This window comes from Macadamia integrifolia, chromosome 4 (genome assembly GCF_013358625.1).
Source record: "Macadamia integrifolia cultivar HAES 741 chromosome 4, SCU_Mint_v3, whole genome shotgun sequence".
In the NCBI taxonomy this organism is placed as follows: Eukaryota; Viridiplantae; Streptophyta; class Magnoliopsida; order Proteales; family Proteaceae; genus Macadamia; species Macadamia integrifolia.
The window spans coordinates 24389761-24411525 of record NC_056560.1 but is presented as its reverse complement, the minus strand read 5'-3'; the positions used below and the strand labels follow the sequence as shown (position 1 = coordinate 24411525).

The 21765-nt window shown below is 41.5% G+C and overlaps 1 protein-coding gene across 1 annotated transcript in view; it reads left to right on the top strand.

The window, feature by feature from the left end:
* LOC122076222 overlaps positions 1 to 20672 on the top strand; it is a 45377-nt gene extending 24705 nt beyond the window's left edge. Inside the window, exons 3-5 of the mRNA XM_042641549.1 lie at positions 17914 to 18034; positions 18565 to 18624; positions 18719 to 20672. Coding sequence (XP_042497483.1) covers positions 17914 to 18034; positions 18565 to 18624; positions 18719 to 20383 — 1846 coding nt within the window. The 3' untranslated portion in view covers positions 20384 to 20672. The remainder of the gene's footprint in view (positions 1 to 17913; positions 18035 to 18564; positions 18625 to 18718) is intronic.
* Positions 20673 to 21765: the final 1093 nt, after the last annotated feature.

Genomic DNA, 21765 nt, shown 5'->3' with positions numbered 1-21765 from the left:
CTCTCTCTCTCTCTCTCTCTCTCTCTCTCTCTCTCTTTTGTCATTTCAGATCCTTGTAGTCGATCCCATTTAGTTTGGATAAGGTTGAGGTTGTTGTTGAATAGAATCAGAAATTCAGAATTGGATTTTTTTTTTTTATGTGAATAAATAATTCATTACCAAGAGGAGAGAAAGGGGGGAATACACAAGCTCGAGGCCAAAAAAAGTAAAGCCTTTTAAAGATGGGAGGCTAACTCTAAGGGGGGGGGGAGAAGGGAGGAAGGGAAAGACCCTAGGAGATAATAATGAGCTTGTTCCTTGGGGTGTCAAGAACTGGGCAATGAGCCGATGATGAAGAAGCCGAAGCTTAGAGCTAACCTCAAAGCAGGTGGCCTTCCAAATCATGTCGAAAGAGCAGGAGTTGGAAGTCCATCTAAGGATGTTTCTCTCCATCCAGATGTGGTTGATGGTGGCGCAAAATACGAGCTTCCCTACAGTGTCACAAATGGAGGTGCCAGCATAAGTCATAGGATCTTTAGTTAATTCAATAAAAACCAGATAGTATGAAAAAAAACAGAAATTAGAGAATGAAGGGAAGAATGGGGTTGGGGAATGGCTGGGTCGAGGATCTCACTCTTCCCTAAGGCTTCTCACACATGGGCATCTCACCCAAGCTATCTCTAACAACACTGCATCTCACAGTTTTCTAGCACAAAGCTTTTTTTTTAACATTCAATCAAATTCGTGTTCAATGTTGTAGCCCTTTACAAACCTATATAGAAGACTCAAAATCAACTCAAACACTAAAAAGCAAAGGCCTAACCCAATCCTTAACTAATTGGAAAACTTAAACTGACTAGGAAACTGAAATAACAAAGAAAATAGACTCAAAACAAGACTCTAACTAAACTTGTTGAGGTTATCGGGATTAGCGCTAACGTCAGGGTCCAATAGGGGCCTTTTGGTCCTATCGGGCCCCTATTATTGTTCTAGGGTTTTAACCTTATGGAGGGGCAGTTATGTACTTTGTTTTTTGCTGATTACGGCTATTTATATAACAGTATAACCTGCGATCAGTCTCATTCTGGACTGATCACAGGTTGTGCTCTGTTTTTGGGACTACCGTGTTCTCTCCTTCCTTCTTCTCTTCTTCTCTCTTTTTCTGGTTTAGTGTTCTGGTTTCAAGTAATTAATACAGTAACATGGTATCAGAGCAGGTTTAATCAAATCGATTGGTCCAAACAAACCTATTGCTGCTGATTTCAACCCTGCGCTACTTCTTTTTGGTGCGCAGCCACCTATTGCTGCTCCTACTGTAATTGTTTGGCCTGATTTCATGATAGAAACAAAATCAGGTCCTCCTACTGTTGTTATATGGATTCAGCCCTCACTCTCTGGAACTGCTGAAGCCGATATACTATTCTACAGGTTTTTAATGGCTGCCGCCCCTACGTGTTATGGGTTTTTAGCTGCTGCCCTATGTGTGGAGCTCTAGTACTTCACGGTTTGATGTGCTGCTGTTTTACTACACTTCTACATACTCTACTAGGCCTTTGAAGCCTCCCCTTGCTGCTGTCATCAAGGTTGGCCCTTCCTACAAGCAGCCCCTATCGGTTCGAATTTTTTTTTCTGGTTCTTCTTAAGGTCCGATTGCTCACTGCTGCTGGTTGTTCAGTTCTGCTTGGTGGGAGATTATTATTAGTCAATTCTCATGGCTGAGATCAAAGACTTGGCTACTACTAACCCTACTACTACTACCCCTACTACTGTCTCTTCTACCTGGGACAACATTAATGTCCAGATTACCTCTGTCAAGCTCAAGGGTAATTCCAACTACCTTCTATGGGCTCAATCGGTTAAAGTGTATCTGATGGCCAAGGGTAAACTCAAGTATACCACTTCTGATCCACCTTTATCGTCTGACACTGGTTATGACAACTGGCTGAAGGAGAATGCTCTTATTTTGATTTGGTTATGGAACAGTATAGAACCTGATGTAGCTGCCAATGTCATGTTCCATTCTACCGCAAAGGGAGTATGGGATGACATGCGAGAAACTTACTCTCAGGAAAAGAACATGACAAGGATTTATGATATTTATGAGAAACTGTTTCAGTTTCGCCAGTCTGACAAATCTCTTTCAGAGTATTACAGTACTTTCAGGGGAATGGTGGAAGAACTCAATGTTTTCCAACCCTTGACCACTGATATTGACAAGCTGAAGGCTCAGCGTAATGAATTTTTTGTCTCCAAGTTCTTGGCTGGTTTGAATAATGATCTGAATGCTGTGAAGGGTCACTTACTTGCGGGTGACACGGTTCCTACTTTGAATGATGCCTATTCTCAGTTGCAGCGTATCACCTTCTCCACCAAGCCTGATCAGTCTTCCAAAGACAACTCTGCTTTTGTTGCTAACCGTGGCCGTGCTCACGGTCGTGGGGGTGGATGCGGCTCTACTGGACAAACATCTGATCGTGCTGCTCGACATTGCACATACTATGGGAAGCCTAATCATACAGTTGAGACTTGTTGGGCCAAGCATGGCAAGCCAGAATGGGCAACCCAGTTGGCCAACCATGCAGTGTCAGATGATGGTACTGACATAGTGTCTCCGCTTGCTACTAAGCCAACACCTTCCTTAAAAGATTCCTCTACTAGCCTGCGCGATGACATCAATCAGTTGCTTCGGTGCTTGCATACTCTTGAGGCATCCTCTAATACATCCAATGGTGTGTCTACATCTGCAGCTACCCTAGCCCACACAGGTACCTCAACCCTCCTTACTTCTACATCTACCCCCTGGATCATTGATTCAGGTGCTTCTGCCCATATGACCGGTAAGTCATCTCTTGTTAAGAGTTTTTCTACTAGTTCCAGTTCGAATTCTGTAATCCTTGCTAATGGTGCTTCAACACTGGTTCTTGGACATGGTTCTATTTCACCTACCCCATCCATAAACCTATCTTCTGTCTTACATGTTCCTCAATTTCCATTAAGTCTTTTGTCTGTGAGTCAATTAACTAGTTTGTTAAATTGCTCAGTAACATTCTTTCCTTCTTATTGTGTCTTTCAGGATCTTCACACGAAGAAGACGATTGGTGGAGGGCGTGAAAAGAATGGATTGTATTACCTCAACAACGGCTGTCCTACCTCTTCTGCTACTGCTACGGCTGTTGGGGACATTACTCCTTTTTAATGGCATTGTTGTTTAGGTCATTTGTCGCTTTCTAGGTTACGGCTTTTATTTCCTAGTTTTAAGTCTACTCCTAGGTTAGAGTGTGAGGTGTGTGAGTTGGGAAAACATCACCATGTGTCTTTCCATCTCGCTCTGTGTCTCGTAGTTTCTTTAGTCCACTCTGATGTATGGGGCCCTTGCCGAGTCAGTAATAGATTTGGGTTTCGGTATTTTGTGACATTTGTGGATGATCTTTCCCACCTTACATGGCTTTACATGTTAAAGGACCGGTCTGAATTTTTACATGTATTCAAAAAGTTCCATAATGAAATAAAGAATTAGTTTGGCATTCCTATTAAAATTTTTCATTCTGATAATGCTTTAGAATATGCTCAAACTGATATTGCTGATTTTTGTGATACTCATGGGATGATCCACTAAACTAGTTGTGCTTAAACTCCACAGCAAAATGGAGTAGCCGAGCGCAAAAATTGGCACCTCCTCGAGGTTGCCAGAGCCATGATGTTGCACATGCATGTTCCTAAACATTTTTGGTGTGATGGTGTTCTCACTGCATGTCATTTGATTCACCGCATGCCATCCTTTGTTTTGTCCGACAAATCTCCCTTCTCTGTTATGTTTCCTAATTTACTAAGTTTTCCTGTTCCTCCTCGGGTTTTTGGGTGTATGTGCTTTGTTCATAACTTGCACATGCAGATTGATAAGTTGTCTCCTAGGTGTACTAAATGTGTTTTTTTAGGCTATTCTCGTACTCAGAAAGGGTATAAGTGTTATGACACTATTACACACAGGAACTTTGTCAGTGCTGATGTGACCTTTTTTGGAGGTACTTCATTCTACCCTCCAGTGTCCTCGTCTAGTGTAGAGTGGTCTTCTCCATCTCCTCCACCCATACCCTCCCTTATTCCCTTCCTTGCTGCCCCTGATACCAGTGACCCCCTCTCCAGGTTTATCAGCGTAGGAAGAAGAGTGGGCAGCCAAGTGGCGAGTTAATTACTCCAAATGCTTCACTCCTTCCACTGTCGGCTTCCTCAGGTGAAACTCCTCTTCCTCATCCGTTTGATGACTTACCAATTGCGCACAGGAAAGGTACTCGTTCTTACACTCACAAATCTATGGTTGTGTATCCTATTGATAATTTTGTGTCTTTATCTCATCTTCCCTCTCCTATCTATGGTTTTGCCCTATCCATTTCCACCACTCCTATTCCCCGTACTCATACTGAGGCCCTCCGTATCCCTGGATGGAAGGCTGCCATGGATGTAGAAATGGATGCTCTTTTGAGTCGTGGTACCTGGAGCCTAGTAGATTTACCTCCTGGTAAGGACCTGGTGAAGTATCGCTGGGTGTACACTGTTAAGTATCATCCTGATGGCTCTGTTGAGCGGTTGAAGGCCTATTTGGTTGTTAAGGGATATACTCAGACATATGGTGTTGATTACTTTGAGACCTCCCCGGTGGTTAGACTGAATTCTGTTCGTCTTCTTATTTCTCTTGTTGTAAACTTTGATTGACCCTTATTCCAGTTGGGCATCAAGAATGCCTTCTTGTATGGTGATCTACAGGAAGAGGTGTATATGGAGCGACCTCCAGGGTATATTGCTCAGGGGGAGAGCACATGTCGTGTGTGTCGTCTACATAAGGCTATATATGGACTGAAACAGTCTCCTCGGGCATGGTTTGACAAGTTCAGTGCTACCATATTTACTTGTGGTTTTTCTCAGTGTTATTTTGATCATTCTATGTTTGTTCATCACAGAGAGGATAAACTTCTTGTCCTGGTTGTATATGTTGATGACATTATTCTGATTGGTAATGATAAGGCAGGAATTTCTGAAGTAAAAAATCATCTCCAGCATCATTTTCAGACAAAGGATCTAGGTCAACTTCATTATTTCCTTGGGATTGAGGTAATCTGCTGCAAGAAAGGTATTAGTCTGTCTCAAAGGAAGTATGTGGTGGATCTCTTACCTGATACTGGGATGCTTGCATCCAGACCTGTTGATATTCCTATGGATCCTCACCAAAGTTTGGTGTGGATGATGGTGAACCCTTGCAGGATGTGCATCAGTATAGGAGTTTGATTGGCAAGTTGATTTACCTGACAGTGACTCGTCCTGACATTTCTTATGCTGTTAGAGTTCTTAGTTAGTTTATACAGTCTCCTTAGAAAGCCCATTGGGATGCTGTTGTTCATGCTCTTCGTTACCTAAAAGGTGCCCCTGGGAAAGGGTTGATTTATCGACCTAATAGGCATATAGAACTAATTGGCTACTCTAATGCTGATTGGGCTGGTTCTGCTAGTGATCGGAGATCTACTACCGGATACTATACTTTCGTTGGAGGTAATCTTATTACATGGCGCAACAAGGAGCAAACTACTATTGCTAGGTCCAGTGCAGAGGCCAAATATAGAGCTATGGCTCATACCACTGCAGAGTTGATGTGGCTGCGATTGTTACTCCTGGAGATGGGGTTTCCAATGACCAAGCCTATGAAAATTTATTATGACAACCAAGTTGCGGTTTGTATTGCTAGTAATCCGGTCTTCCATAAGAGGACCAAACACATAGAAGTGGACTACCATTTTGTTCGTGATGTTATTCTGAAGAAGCTTATTGAGACTCCATTTGTTCCTTCTCGAATCAGTTGGCTGACATCATAGTTTTTAAGGCGGTAAGGCGACGGAGGCGTTTGAGGGTCTTTCAGAGCGCCTTAGCGATAAGGTGGGCATAAAGCGTCGCCTTATCGACTAAAGCGTTCCTGTGTAATTTTTTTTATAAAACCAATCTATTTAGCTCAAATCCTAGTTGAATCCTATTACTCATATGTTAAATAAATATTAAATGTTCATATTCATACCAATGTAAGATATTCATCAAGAAAACAAATCAATAAAGTGAATAAACTAAGTTCATCTTCATCAATCATCAATCATCAATCATTCAATCATCAATCATCAATCATCAATCATCATAACATATTAACATAAAATATAAATACATAATTATGAAACAAAATTATAAATATAAAGAAAATAAGACATAAAAAATACAAGTATTTATTATACTTATCTCAATGATGCCAAAATGAGTGCCTAAGCCCTAAGGTCATCCACTATATTTCTACTCCTGTCAAAGAAGAATGAAGCTCACTGCTGCCGGAGCAAACTCACCGCTACTGGAGCAAAATGGTCGCCTAGATCAGTGGTTCTTCCTTGTTCCTTGATTCCTTCTCAAAGCCCTTTCTTAAAACCCTTGACAACATTTAAACCCTGTTTGTGAATCGTGTTTTTGTTTTGTTTGTTTTGGTTATTTTTGGTGGAGTAAAGCTGATCCCATACATCTCAAGTGTTAACAAAATCATACACCTACCAATAAAAAATCTATATTTGGAATCTTCATCAAGTAATTTTAAAATGTGTTTAAAAAAAAAAAAACCCCATAAGGCGCCACTTCACATAAGGCGGAGCACTGCCTTACCATCTCTAGACCGCATCAGCGCCAAGGCGCTGCTAAGGCGTCGCCTTACCAGCGCCTTAAAAACTATGGCTGACATGTTCACTAAGCCTTTGTTTGCCCCTACGTTTCGTAATGGTTGTACCAAGCTGAGCATGGGTGACATGTATGCTCCAGCTTGAGGGGGAGTGCTAAGGTTGACGCTAATCCCTTTAGCGTCAACCTCAGCACTCCCCCTCAAGTTGGAGGATACACATTAAGGGATTAGCGTCAACCTCAACACTCCCCCTCAAGCTGGAGCATACACAACACCCATGCTCAGCTTGGTACAACCATTGCGAAACGTTGGGGCAAACAAAGAATTAATGAATTAAATTCCGTTTTCCTACTTTCTACCCATATTTTAGGCCCATTAAAGAGACCAATTACAAAGAAAACCCATAGGATCAAAGGCCTAACACATACATAACCAAACCGAAGGCTTATTTGCAATAAAATAAGCCCATTAAGTGACTTATCTACATCAATTTGCCCTCTCGTAGAAAAAATCTGTCATCGAATTTTGTAGAGTGTGAGGGTGATTATAGCATGGTGCACGTCCCTCTTCAAGACGTAGAAAAATTCAGTTAGCTCTTTGATAATTAGGATATATTCTAGAATGTGAGGAGCTCTATCTTCAAGATACTTTAATGGGATGACGAACTTCACATTCTCAACCTCAACATCCTCAAATGTATCCATAGGGTCATCTACATATGCACCTTCAACCTCTTCAAACTCTGGTGTAACGTCGATCTCGTCGGGTAATTTATGGTGGTTGTTTACAGTCAACATGATTGTCTCTGCTTTGAATCCCTCAACATAGACCTCTTTGGGAGGACTATTTATTTCTTGTTGCACCTTCTCCAAAATTTCTTTGGTCTTAGTAGCATCCTTTAGAGGTGGAAGGTGGAAGAGACCAAACTGGGCATCAAACTTTTCCTTAAGAGCAGTCATACAGTCTGATAATCTCATCTGCTCCTCGTAGAGATCGTCTATGCTAACAATGGTAGGCTCACAAGTGATCCAATCCCAGGTAGGATCTGAAATTCTGGTTGAATAGAGAAGATGTCCTCTAATAGGTTTGGTTCTAGCTCTCAAACACTCTCTCACAGCAACAAATGAACAAATAAAAAGAAAGTAAGAAAATAAAGAGAATTCGATGGTGGGTTGAGAAGGGGGAAGAAGAACTAGTGACCCATAAATTTAAGAGAATGGAGGGAGGAATAAGGGAATCTTTAGTAAATTCAATAAAAATTAGAAAGTATGAACAAAACAGAAATAAGAGAATGAAGGGAAGAATAGGGGAACGGTAGAACACGAATTTTATTGACTGAAAAAAAGAAAGCTTTGTGCTAGAAAACTGTGAGATGCAGTGCTGTGAGAGACAACTTGGGTGAGATGCCCTAGGGAAGAGTGAGATGCTCGACCCTCAATGCTGTAGCCTCTTACAAACTTATATAGAAGACTCAAAACTGACTTAAACACTAAAAAGGAAATGCCTAACCCAATCCTTAACTAATTGGGAAACCTAAACTGACTAGGAAGATAAAATAACAAAGGAAATAGATTCAAAATAGGACTCTAACTAAACTACTGAATTAAATCTCTTTTTCTACTTTCTACCCATATTTTAGGCCTATTAAAGTGGCCCATTACAAAGAAAACCCATGGGATCAAAGGCTCAACACATACATAATCCTACCTAAGGCTTATTTGCAATACAATAAGCCCATTAAGTGACTTTTCTGCATCATCCACTCTCTACCTAAAGGTAAAGGACTTCTACCAGGCCAGGAAAAGCAGAGGACCTTTTTCCAAATAGAGGAGAAAGGGAAACTAAAGAAGAGGTGGTTGGAGTCTTCGATTTTGTTCCAGCAAAGGTAGCAAGCAGGGGGAACAAGGATATAGCAATGACACAGATTGGATTGGGTAGGAAGGAAATTGGAAAGGGCTCTCCAAGGAGTGAAGCTGTGGCGGGGAACGAGACCTTTGAACCAAACGATCTTGTGCCAAAGGGTCTGAGGGTGAGGGGAGCGGATGAAGTTCCAAGTGGAGGTGGAGCTGAAAGAACTGGAAGGAGAAGGAGACCAAAGGATTGTCTCCCTGGAAAGGGGGACCAAGGGGATGGGAGGAAGAGAGACCCAGATGTGGGTGAGGGAGGGATGGTGTGAAGGGGACCATGAGCCATGGGAAAGGATAGATGCGACGGAGGAGTTTCTGGGGATACCTGAAGAGTAAACAAATTTGGCTCCAACCATGGAAAGAAGGACACTAGAAGGTTGCAAGTGGTCAAGCCAAAGGGAAGTGGAGAATCCATTAGAGATGGATGAGTGGATAGCTTTGAGAGCTACAGCACGTAGGTTTAGGATGCTACACCAAACACAGGAGGCATCAAGGCGAAGGGGAGCAGTCCAAAGAGAGTCAGAGCGAGGGAGGTAAGAGTAGACCCAAATGTTGTTGTGCTTAGAAGCAGTCTTCCAGATAAGCTTTATGGTGCCAACATCATTGACATCTTGGATGCAGCGGAGGCCAAGAACACCTTCGATTTTAGGGCGGCAGATGGAGGACCAACTGATAGGGTGGAGGAATTCATAGGAATCGATTCCTTTCCAAAGAAAGGTACACATGAGAGATTCAGTAGCTTTTACTGTAGAGATGGCATGAAGACACCGGGCCAATAAATGAAGCATGATTGGAGGACACATCTGATGAGTTCAAGGCGACGTGTATAGAATAGAAGCTTGCCCTTCCAAAGCTGAAGCCTTTTATGAATCAGGTCCAGCATAAGGGTGCAATGGTGGGGGGAGAGCCTAGAAGGGATGAGCAGAAGACCATGGTATTTGACTGGGAAAGAGCCTAAGGAGAAACCCGAGGACTAGAGAAAGGAGGCTTTGAGAGGATCAAAGACTCCCAAGAGGAAGATGTGAGATTTAAGGATATTGACGTGAAGGCCAGAGCGGGGTTAAAAAATATGGAGGGAAGAGAGAATGGATTAAATGGATAGAGGGTCAGACTTAGAGAAGATCATTAAATCATTTGCAGATGCCAGATGGGTGAGGTTAAGGGCTTTGCATCCGGGGAAGAGGGAAATGAGATGGAGGTCAGTGGATGATTGGATAGATTTGGAAAGCACTTCGAGAGAAAGGGAGAAAGGGAAGGGGGAAAGGGGGCATCCTTGCCTAATGCCAACAGAGAAGGGAAGAATCTAGCTGGGGAGCCGTTGACAAGGACTGAGAAGCGGAGGGAGGAGATGCAAGAGTGGGTCCAGTGAATGATGGAAGGGGGAATGGATATGGCATGAAGAGCTTTATAGATAAAGTCCCAACGAATAATGTCAAAAGCCTTGTGGATATCAATTTTAAGGAGGGCAGCAAGGGAGTGGGATTTCCTGTCGAAACCTCCAACAATTTCTTGGCAGAGAAGGATATTGTCAAAGATGCTTCTACCAACAATGAAGGCAGATTGATTGGGAATGACAAGGGAGTCGACAACCAGCTGGATCCTTTTGGCTAGGATCTTGATAATAAACTGTAGAGGAGGTTGTAGAGGGAGATAGGTTTGAAGTCCACCATGGAGGAGACACCTTCCTTCTTAGGAATGAGACAAAGGAAGGTGTGGTTGATTCTGTTGATTTGGGAGGAATTGTGGAAGAAGCTGCAGATTGCATTAAAGAGGTCAGGCTTGATGATGCCCCAACATTCGAAAAAGAATCCTATATTGAAGCCATCAGGGCCGGGGGCTTTGCTTGCTTTATGGGCAAGGATAGCAACAGAGGTTTCCTCATTTGAGGGAATAGCCTGAAGGTGGGGGAGGAGATGGGGTGACAAATTTATTTATGAGACCCGTTGGGAAGGGGGGGATCCAACGAGGAAGAGGGGATGGAAGAGATTGGAGAAATAGGAAGAAGCTTCAGATTTGATTTTCTCTAGGGAGTGAAGGATGGATTTATCTATGGCATGAAGACTGAGGATGAAATTGTGACTAGTTCTTGCTTTAAGAATCACCTAGCTCAAGCCATTTGATCTTGGATTTTTGCTTGAGGAAGCTTTCTTCTTAGGCTAGGAGGGAGGAGAGCTCGAAGGAGGCAAATTGCTCAAAAGAAGTGAGGGAGGGGTTGTGGAGGTCAATCTGGAGATTGTCTTGGATGGAGGAAAGCTTGTCCCAACAGGAGGAGACACACGAAGAAATATCGCCAAAGGAGGTAGTGTTCAAATGTGTAAGGACCAGCTTAACATTTTTAAGCCTTTTGGAGAAGGCAAGGAGGGGGGAGGCAAAGTATTGGAGTGGGATAGAACAAGCTTCTCTGACCAGGGGGAGGAAGTCTTGGTGTTGGGACCACATATAAAAAAATTAATTTGAAAGGTTTAGGATCGAAGGAGATGTAGGGCTGGATAGGGAGCGAAATGGGGTTGTAGTCTGAGATATTGGGGAGCCCAAAAGAGGCATGGGAAGAGGGAAGGACGAGAGCCAAGCTTCATTAACTAGAATTCTATCAAGTTTGCAAGCAATTCTATCGGAAGCACTCCTCCTGTTATGCCAAGAGAACTTAACCCCCATCCATCTGAGATCATGCGTGCAAATATCCTCAATACAGTCATTGAAAGCTTCAATAGCAGAGGGGTCAATAGGGGACCCTCCTTGTTTCTCATGAGCAGCCCACACTACAATGAAATCTCCTCCCGAACCCTAGGGGATGAAACAGCCTGGGGGGCAATAGAGAGAAGATCATTCAAAGAAGAGCTCTGTCGGTAGCTTTGTTGAGGGCATAGATCACAGAGAATGCAAGGGAAAAGGAATTGGAGTAAAAAACAGAGAGATGAACACATTGGGAAGAGAAAAAGGAAGAGGAAACATTTAGCTTAACAGGGTTCCAGAGGACCCAAATGCGACCAAGGTGGAAGAAGGGGTAATTTGTGATTTTGGACCAAGGGGGCAATGGAGGCAGCAATGCGGGAAGCTTTATCTTCAAGAACTCTGGTTTCTAGAAGGCTAAAGGCAAGAAGAGTTGATGAGGGAGTTGGATCTCTCCATACTAGGCCAGGGAGTTAAGGCCACAGACATTCCAAACAGCCCAGGAGATCATTTCAAGGGGGGGGGGGGGGGCTACAAGGGCTCGGAAGAGATGGAGAGATGAGTAGCCTGGCGAGAGGCCATCTTCTTGTGTCGACAGCAGTATTCTTGAATGGTGGGAGACTTCTTGTTGGCAGCTGACTTGGGGGTGATGTCCTTTCAATGGGGGAAGAGGAGGAGACTTTCTTCTTCTTTTTTGTAGCCTTAGGATGATGGAGAGACCCTTGGGGGCGATGGGAGGCATGCCAAGGGATCATCTCCACAGTAGAAGAGCCATCGGGGTCGGCAGAGATGGTAGCAGTGGCTGGGGGAGAAGCGAAGAAGTCAGATCTGGGATATGAAGAAAGAAGAGTATTGCTGAAACTAACATTGTTATCAGTGGAGAAGAATTCAGGTCTGGGATACAAATCTTGTATGCCAAGCTCAACAGCTACACTCTTAATAAGAACTCTTATTCTTTTTTCAAAACATCTACAATTAATGGGGGTGTATTACATATATAAAGCCCTAAATTTCCTAAAATTGACTTGTAAAAGGATACTCATCGCTCTCTTATACTGTCCTAATGCAAATAGTCTCGAAATAGAACTTTTAAAAGCTATTAAGTATCCTAATCTAACTCAAATATATTATTTAACTACCAATCCCATGTACTAACTTTACCCACATATGCGCTTCTAAACTTGGCAAGTTATAATGAAACCTAAGAAAATAAAAGTCCCAACCTATAATGTTACCACCCAAAGTCTTTTTCCAGCCGATAAGACTACCAGCGGTACTTTATGGGCCTCCCAAGCTTGCGCCTAGGCCTCCATACGGGATGACATTGATCCAACCACTCCAATTCAACAACATCATTCCCTCATTGTTGGAAAAAAACTCGAGGACAAGTTTTGAAGTGTTCAAGTATCCACGTGACAGGATCAGCGCCAATCTTCTCATTCAGCCCCAAGGAAAAAATGTCTCTCACATAAAATCATGTAAGTGTGGTCTTTTCTCATCAACAAACTGATGTGGTAGGACGAATCCAATAAGAGCTTTTTCTGCAAAAAATCAACCTCAAATCGGGGTTCTTTCTCAAGAAGGCAATTGAGCTTTGTTGCTCTTTTCTTGCTGCTCAACAATGGGTGTTGGATTCTCATTATGACAAGAAATCACTTCTTGTTTAGTTTCATCAGTTCAACCCACCACTTGTTCAGCCATGGCTTCTTCCTTCTTGTCTTCGTTAGTTTCCTTGATTTCTTTGGCTATACTATCACTTCTAGGTTTAATTTCAGCGATACAGTGTCTCTCTCTGGTTGTACTTCAGTAGCTAGTTAGGATTTTTTTTCATGTATAGCAACTTCTTTAGTAGGTTCTTCCTTAGGCTTTACATCTTCCTTAGACAAAACACAAAGACCAATGCGATGTTGTGTAAGGGGACATAAGAAAGCATAAGTTCTCTTCACAATCAACTCTACTTTCATGTTCTTCAACATCATCTACCCACTTTGTGGATGTCCTTGTTCGAGACCAAGCTCACACCATCATAATAATGAGAAGGGAGAGAAAAATTAAGGAAGAAAATATCATTGCCTCCATCAAGAAACTCATCAGTTTTAGCCACCTATCCACCACAGCTTGCAAAAGGATCACAAGCAAGGAATAAACCAGAGTGGAGAATATAAATCAGAAATAAGGTTTGATCCAATGGTTGGATTCTTAGGATCTGAAGTTTCCTACTTGAAGGAGGAATTCTTAAATCTGAGAATCGATTAGAAGGTTCAGACAAGCCAGATTAGAGATGGATTTTGGTAGCAAATAACAAGCCTAATGATAGTCAGAAATATGAGATCAGACCTAGAAAAAAGAATTTAAAAATTCATTAAATTGAAATCAAACTTGCAGTAGGAAAACAGGAAATCAGTTTCAAGATTGAGTTTTGAATCCATAAGAACGTTCAGAACAGAAACCAATTTCTAAATATGGAAGCAGAATTGAAATCCAATGGTTAGATTTAAAGTTTATGAAAATTCCTAGTTGAAGTAGGAACTAAAGAAACTAGGAAAAAAAAAAAAGGATAGGATTTTTATGCTAAGAACAAAATCAGAACTAGAATTTCATATGAAGAGAAGAGAACTGCAAAAACTTACCTTGTTATCAACGGAGAAGAAGAAGAGAAGAGAAGAAATTAGGTCTGGGCTATGAATCCCGTATGCTAAGCTCAACAGCTCCAAAATTCTTGATAGGAACTCATATTCTTTTCTTAAAACATCTACAACTGATGGGGATGTATTACATATATAAAGACCTTCTACAATTCCTAAATAAGGAGTCCTAATTACTCTCTTAGACTGACTTAAAGCAAAAAAATTCAAAAGCAGAACTCTTAAAAGCTATGAAGTATCCTAATCTAACTCAAATTCTTAACTATTAATCTCATGTCCTAAATTCAACCCCCCCACTTTATGGGCTTATAAATTAGGCCCGTTACAATGAGACCCAAGAAAATGAAAGGCCCAACCTATAATATAACTATTCAAAGCTTGTTTTCAACCCATAGGACCATAGTTGTCAAGGTGTCGCCTAGGCGTCCAAGTGCCTTGATCTCCTTGGATGCCTTGTTAGTGTCGCTATGCGTCTGGACCCCCTCCAGTGTCTTGGGTCGCCTAGACGCCGTGACAACTATGCATAGGACTGTTATTAGCACTTTATGGGCCTCCCAAGCTTGCGTCTAGGCATCCTCCGACTACTCCAAAGCAACTGTATCACACCCTTGGGCGAGCTGATCTCCTGGTTCGAGGCACTAACCCTGGTTGTATTGGAGAAACCATTTGAATTGCCGCTCAAATAAGTATTTACCATGGTGAATGGGAACTCAATCAGTGTGGAAATGTGGAGACAGAGTTGCAATGGGGGAGGGAGGGCGAGAGACAGCACATTCCAAGGTCAGATTTGCAATGGCAATCCACCCCTTCGATCTGCAGGAAAAAGAGAGAGCATAGTTGTCAAAGTTTCACCTAGCTTAGGCATCCAAACACCTTCTTGGGTCCAAGGCAACAATAAACCTTGTCTTAGATGCCTAGTCATCACCTTGTGACAGCAGGCTTTTATATTATCAGTTTTTTGACACTTCATGACTTTACGTTGATTTATGTTTATTGCTTTGGTTTTTTGACAAATCTATTTATATTATTTGGTTTTCTCATATTAGGTTATTACTAGCATAAATATATCATATCATATTTGTCACGACATCTAGGAGACCTAAGGCGTTGAAGGGGTCCTAGCCGCAAGGTGACACCAAAAAGGCAACCAAGATGACTAAGGCATCCATCTAGGTGACCAAAGCTAGAAAGGCACCCAAGACGCCTGGATGCCTAAGGCATCGCCTTGACAACCATGTGTCATATCGCATTGATATGTGGCTTCTATGTCACATATAAGCATTAATTATGTAAAAATGCTATTGCTATATTACATATATTGCACACTATGTGGGCACATTGTCACCTAGGCACAAATCTGGTCGATTCCCCCATTCTGGGTTTGAAGGCTAGGGCTTAGGTGGTCTTTGTTGTGCAAGGTTTCTCCCTTTTGAAAGGTTAGATGAAGAAAAAAAGCCCTCTTATGTCGCCACCCCCCCTGAACTTAGACGTTACAAATACAGGTTCATTAAAAGGAGAGCCTGAAATAGCTAGAAAGAATATCAGCCCTAGAAACAGAAAAATGTCTTGGACTGCTTCTAGATTTCTATTTTCCTTGATTTCTGCTTTAGAGAAACAGGACTCAGAAACCATACCAAATGCCCCTAGAAATAGAAACAGCCTCAGAATAGAAATATAAATCAAACCAAAGACGGCCTTTGAAATTACTTCAAAAGTGTCGGAAAATATCCCAAGTATCTAATTTGCTTTAAATCGTGGATAACCCTTCATATAACAAGGTGCTAATTGAGCATAACTCATCATAGAAATAACTTAGGTTCAAATTACACAAAAATGATCAAACATCAAGATTGGAAAGCCATGATTCTGCCAGCAATTGTATGGATTAATGTGTTCGAAAGCAAGCCCAAGAGCTGGCTGGACATTGATGGAGGCTTAATGGCTGGGCTCGAACAATACTGCTGGCCCATCTTCTCTCTTTTCTCCGATCTTACATCAAGCTGTCAGAGTTTCTCAAAAATTGCCCGCAAAAGGGAGCTTTAATACTTTTTGGCCTGTCAATTTGGCTGCTGCTTGTAGGATTCCCTGGTCTTCCATGAACAATCTCATTCCTGAAATATTTTCATCTGTAACTTTTATAGACCAACTGATATATTATATGACATGGTAGGGTTCTGTAATTATTTTTTACTTTGTGATGAACCTTGACTGTTAGGCAAGTTGTTACAACAGGACAAGCACAACATAAAGTGAAGCTTGAATATTTTTTTTCCATTGAATCTTGTCTACACACTGCCACACACTTCATGTGTTTCTCTTCTTTAGAAAAGGAAGAAAGAGGGGGGAAATACATAGGTTTCTATTGTCATGAAAGATAAATATATTTATGGTTGCTTGTAGGTCATTGCCTATACGGAAAACTAAATTATTAGACTGTTACGTGACTAATAAATTAAGAAGGCAATATGGGTATAAAAAGTTGTAATTGAGTGGAAGTCGTGGGAAATTGTAGGAGCGTGGATTATTGACGGTTATCCTATGTGTCTATTTATTGAGCAAGAGATAAGAATGGAATTCCTAAATTGGCTCTAAGACAGAGGTAAGCTTCCTTATCTAAGTCAGATGCCCGGCTTCGTTCATAAAGCCCCACCCTTCCCCTAGCTTTTCTCCTATCTTTTCTATTTTCCTTTTCTCTTCCTATTTTCTCTCATCTCCTCTTTTGTGCACGTAACAAATGGTATCAGAGTCAGGGATGAGAGAAAGGGTTGAGAACTTGTGCATTCACTTCAGTTGGGGCTACAGAGAAAATCATGGGGAAGCTTACCAACATCATGGAAAAGCTTACCGTGATGGCTGAGAAACTGTCCACCAATCTTGCAATGGGAGAATCTTTAAGCGAATTGAGGAGTCCCAAAGAAGAGGTAGCCATGACGGTGCACCCGGCACAGCCAAAGCCAAGGAAGAAAAAGAAAAATAAAAATATGAAGGCGATGGAAAAGAAGAAGAAGAAGAAGAAGAAGAAGAAGAAGAAGAAGAAGAAGAAGAAGAAGAAGAAGAAGAAGAAAAGGATTTCTTCAAAGAGATTTCATTCTCTCTCTACAATAAGAGTGGCACCCTATAAGATGATAATTCCAACTTCGTTAAATGGAATATCCCATATTAAGACATGGGATCATGGTGAAATTATTATCTTTTTTTATTTTATAGTCCTTGAGGACAAGGACATTTGCAGGGGAAAGGAATGTTACACGACTAATAAATTTATAGGAAATGGGTATAAGAAGTTGCAATTGAGTGGAATTAGTGGAAGTCGTAGGAAATTGTAGGAGCATGGATTATTTACGTTTATCCTATGTGTCTATTTATTTAGCAAGAGGTAGTGAAAGAGATAAAAATGGAATTCCTAAATTGTCTCTAAGACAGAGGTAAGCTTCCTTATCCAAGCCAGATGCCCGGATTCGTCTGTAAAGCCCAACCCTTCCCCTACCTTTTCTCTTCCTATTTTCTCTCATCTCCTCTTTTGTGCACGTAACATAGACATAGACCAACTTGTTTATGTGTTGCCATATCAGACTCCTTGTGTCCATGCAGGCACCAACACATGTGCCCATGCCCCTGTTCCTTAGATTTTCACATTGGGCAAAGAAATCGTGCTAATCACCTTTAAATTGCGTCATAAAGTACTTGGTTAACCTTTACTAATTGCTAATTCTGGATGTATTTCTTTTTCCCTGAAAAACTTCATAATACAATTAGCATATGTACATTATGCACTTCTTAATTTTTATAAATGTTTTTGCAATATTATTAATTCCACTATGGCCAAATTGCTGACTTTGAGGTATTGCACCCAAAGCATTGCATTTATTTTTTTGTAGTATATATAATTAAAGTGGTAAGTTTGGCCTAAAAAGATATTATTAAGGGAAACCTCTCTCCTTGTCTTTGTTTTCTCTGTTGAGTCTTGAAAAAATTAGAAAAGGTATTTGATAGCTGTACCTGTAATTCATTGTTTGTGCAGTGGCGAGAAGGCACCAGAGATCAACTGGTCTGAATTTGTAGAAGTTAAGGGCAAAGTTAGGTTGGCGGCTTTCGAAAAATTTATTCAAGAACTTCCTCGTTCACGCAACCGTGGATTGATGGTAACTTTCTACTCTTTGTATCAGTATTGAGTGGAGCATGTGAAATAATAAGCCATTGTTCATAGTGTAATGAGGCATAGGAAGCGTCCTTACTTGAGAGACCTTCAGAATGAAGAGGTTTCCTTCTGTGGAAATAAATAAAACAATGATAGAATAGTTCTTCTAAGGATTCAGGCTATGAATTAGTCATTTGCTGTGCACCATTTTGTCCATTTCTATTAGTAGGCATTACTGTTTACTTTGGAGTTCATAATTTCAGTCTTAATTGGCTGCAGCTTTTGTTGCTTGGATATTTTATCAAGGAAGGTTGTATGTAGGTCTAAGGGCATTCCTGTGTGGTCTTACTAGGGGAATCAGTACTCATTGTACAGGCATTTTAACATGGCTTGGCTTGGTTATTGCCACTATGGAGATACTGGCTGAAGGATGAAACCCACTAGAATCGTATTGGCTAGTCTCAATCCATCTACTGCAACTGCAAGTATACCAAAATTCTGTTGACTGAATAATTTAAATTTTTTTATCTTCAGGTAATCTCACTTTGTTGGAAAGTTGGATCTTCCAAAGCTGGACTCACAGGCATGAAGGAGGTGAGACCACTAGATATTGGAACTCTACAATACATAGGATCTGTTCTATATTGATAGATTATCTTTCTTCCCCACCTCTGATGTCCATTTACAGGTCGCGAAAGGTTACAAAGAAGGAGAGAGGGTAGGGTTCGCACAACTCTCTCGGGGTATTGATCTTTATGTCTGTCCTCGTAGTGACACCATTATCACAATACTTGCAAAATATGGTTTCTTCAAGGGCATGGCAGCAGTTGAAGAAGATCAAGACTCATTGATTGGTTGCGTAGTGTGGCGGAGAAACCTCACATCGTCAAATACCAATGCTGTGTCGAAGAAATCTGAAGGGAAGAATCTTCAGTCAGCAGAACAAACTCACAACTCTCCCTCTGACTCTGCTGTCGAACAAACTATGGAAATTAATCCTTCACTTACAGTGGCTCAGAATTCCAGCCCACTTGATTCAGGAGCCAGATGCACACCTATTGAGAGTACTGGAAGCATAGGTACTGAGAACAGAATTATCCAGTCCAGCTCACTCCATCTGGGAGTAGGCAGTTCTTTTACCAGTGCTAATCCAGAACCAACTTCTGTTTCGAACAATTCTCTACCAACCCCTGGACCAAATAATTCCCAAGTTATCCCAGTGGGACTTCAATCAGCTCTCCCTTCTGACTCAAGCTCTCTGTGGAGCAATTCTTTTACCTATCTTAATGCAAAGCAAACTCCTGTTCCAAATAACTCTCCACCAAATCCTGGGCCAAATAACTCCCAAGCCATACCAATGGGACCTCAACCAGCGCTTGTTGCTGACTTAAATTCTCTGCGGCACATTATAGGACAATCATTGCAAGTTCAGATTCCTCTTAAGGGCCTTCCAGGACCAGAAAAGCCTGACAGAAGTTTGGAACTGCCAAAACCTGTTATTCCTTTACCATCTCAAGCAGTAAAACAACATATAGCTTCTGCAACTGATTATGATGACCTTCCTGAGTTTGACTTCAGGGCGGCATGTGGGGTTTCTGAGAGTGCATTAAACAAACCTCTGTTGTCCACCAACGGTGCATATGTTTTAGACACTGGTCCATTTGGAAATAGACATTCAGCTGAAGTAGCAGGGAAGGTAGATGGTTCCATGCCATCTAAAGTGACTGTACAGCCGCTGGCAACAATCAACCAACAAAAACATGTTCCAACCTTGCCAGGGCTCACTTTGGATACCAATCATGGAATGCCTCCATTGAAGAAGCCTGGAGAACATGAAATGCAGCTTCCAACGTTTTCCCTTTCAGATGGAAAGCCCAATGTCCACAGCAGTGAGGTGTTATGTGGAACTAGTACTTTAAAACCATCAAATGGTGCTGCTATAACCCCAAAAAAGAATCTCTGGGATGATGATGATGATGACATGCCCGAATGGTGTCCACCGGATCAGGAGCACCAGAATCAACCACTCCCAATTCCTTTGATCCCCTCTCTGGTTCCCAATCCATCTTTTGGAAAGGTACCTCCAGCTGCACCAAGGCCCCTGTTCCCTTTTCCATCTCAAGTTCCTATACGTCCACCATCATGTCCTCAAGGATTACCTCGTGCATATCAGCACTGTCCTATAACTATCACTGTGAAGCCAGCAGAAACAAGACCTGTTGGTGGATACATTCAAAGAGGAACAAGGTCTTCCCCTGGCTTCAATCCTAACTTCCCTTTGAGACCACAGTATAATGTGTTCGATAAGAGACCACCTATTAGGCCTGCTGGTCAGAGGGGATGGAGATCTTAACATTCTAGATGGAGTGAAGATGAGACGTAATCTTGATAGTTACTGTAAATCAAGATGTAGTGTTTGACTGTTTGGTTTTTAGATTTTCTCAGACATGCCAGGAGTCAAGATATAGTGTTTGGTATTTTGATACCCCATAGATTCAGGTTCTTTAGAGATAAATCAACTTTGTACATAAGAAGCAAGGCCAGGTTAGAGTTTCATGGCTTGTGCTTCGTTTTTCTTGTGTCTTTAATCCAGATTCATGTTTTCCATCTTTGGTTCCCATAGTTAATCATGCCTTTTTCCATATTTGAGCCACTTTCTTTTCAGGATGTTCTGATGGGATCCATTGAATTACATCTGGCATCATTGCACTCTTTTCATCAACTGAATCTCCATGGAGCAACTCAAGATTTTGTATCTTGTGTGTGTACAAAATGCCGATAGCTTGCAAATCTTTTTACTTCATGCACCTGTTCAGGGGCTAGTGCTCAGTTTTTTGCCATTCTCTTGAAACTTTTTTTCGGTAACCTCTTGAACTTGTTTACAGAGTTCAGAATAGGCTATATCTTTGAAATTGCCTAAGAACTTGGGTATTATCCTAAAGTTGCAGGTGGACAGAGATACTTAACTGGTTAACCTGTTGATGAACATGTACAGACGTCTTCCATGGAAATTAGATACTTATATATGATGCTTGTCGTTTAATCCCTCATTAGTTTTTTTCATAGAAACTTCTCATTGTTTATAGAGAAGCAAACCACGTAGCAGATCAACTGCAGATTTTGCTGTAAATACAGCTAGGTCATGGGAGTGGCCAACTCAAAGCTCCACGCACGCGCCACCTGGGAGCCCTACTCATTTTTTTTGTTTTTTTATTTTTTGGTCAGGCGCGGGAAGCGGGGTGGGGGGGTTGGTAATAAAAAAATTAAACTGTTGGGATAAGGCTGATTTGAGTAGGAAAAAGAATTAAACTAAAACAGAAAAGAGTCGACACTGTTAGACATAAATCATTAGCATCAGCAGGAACAGAAATCAGATTAAGATCAACTACCCTACCCCAACTGTTAAGACATTTTTAAGAATTTGCATAGGGTCAGCTGAAAACAGTTAAGAATACAAGAATTTCTATAAGAAAAAGGTTAAATCTGTGGAAGAAAGCAAAGCAGAGTTGAGCAGATTAAGCAACAAACCAGGGATTGACAAAGCATGGAGATTTCAGATCTCATACCTAATCATGGAGTGAGGAATCGGTATCAGATCAGCCGAAAGGTATCGGTATGAAATGAAAACATAAGTAAAAGTGTAAAACTGTCCGATCTAGGCAGAGATTGATTACAAATCCCTGTAAAGCTTCGGACCATAATCATGAGATGATAAGTAAGTTGATGGGAGAGTGT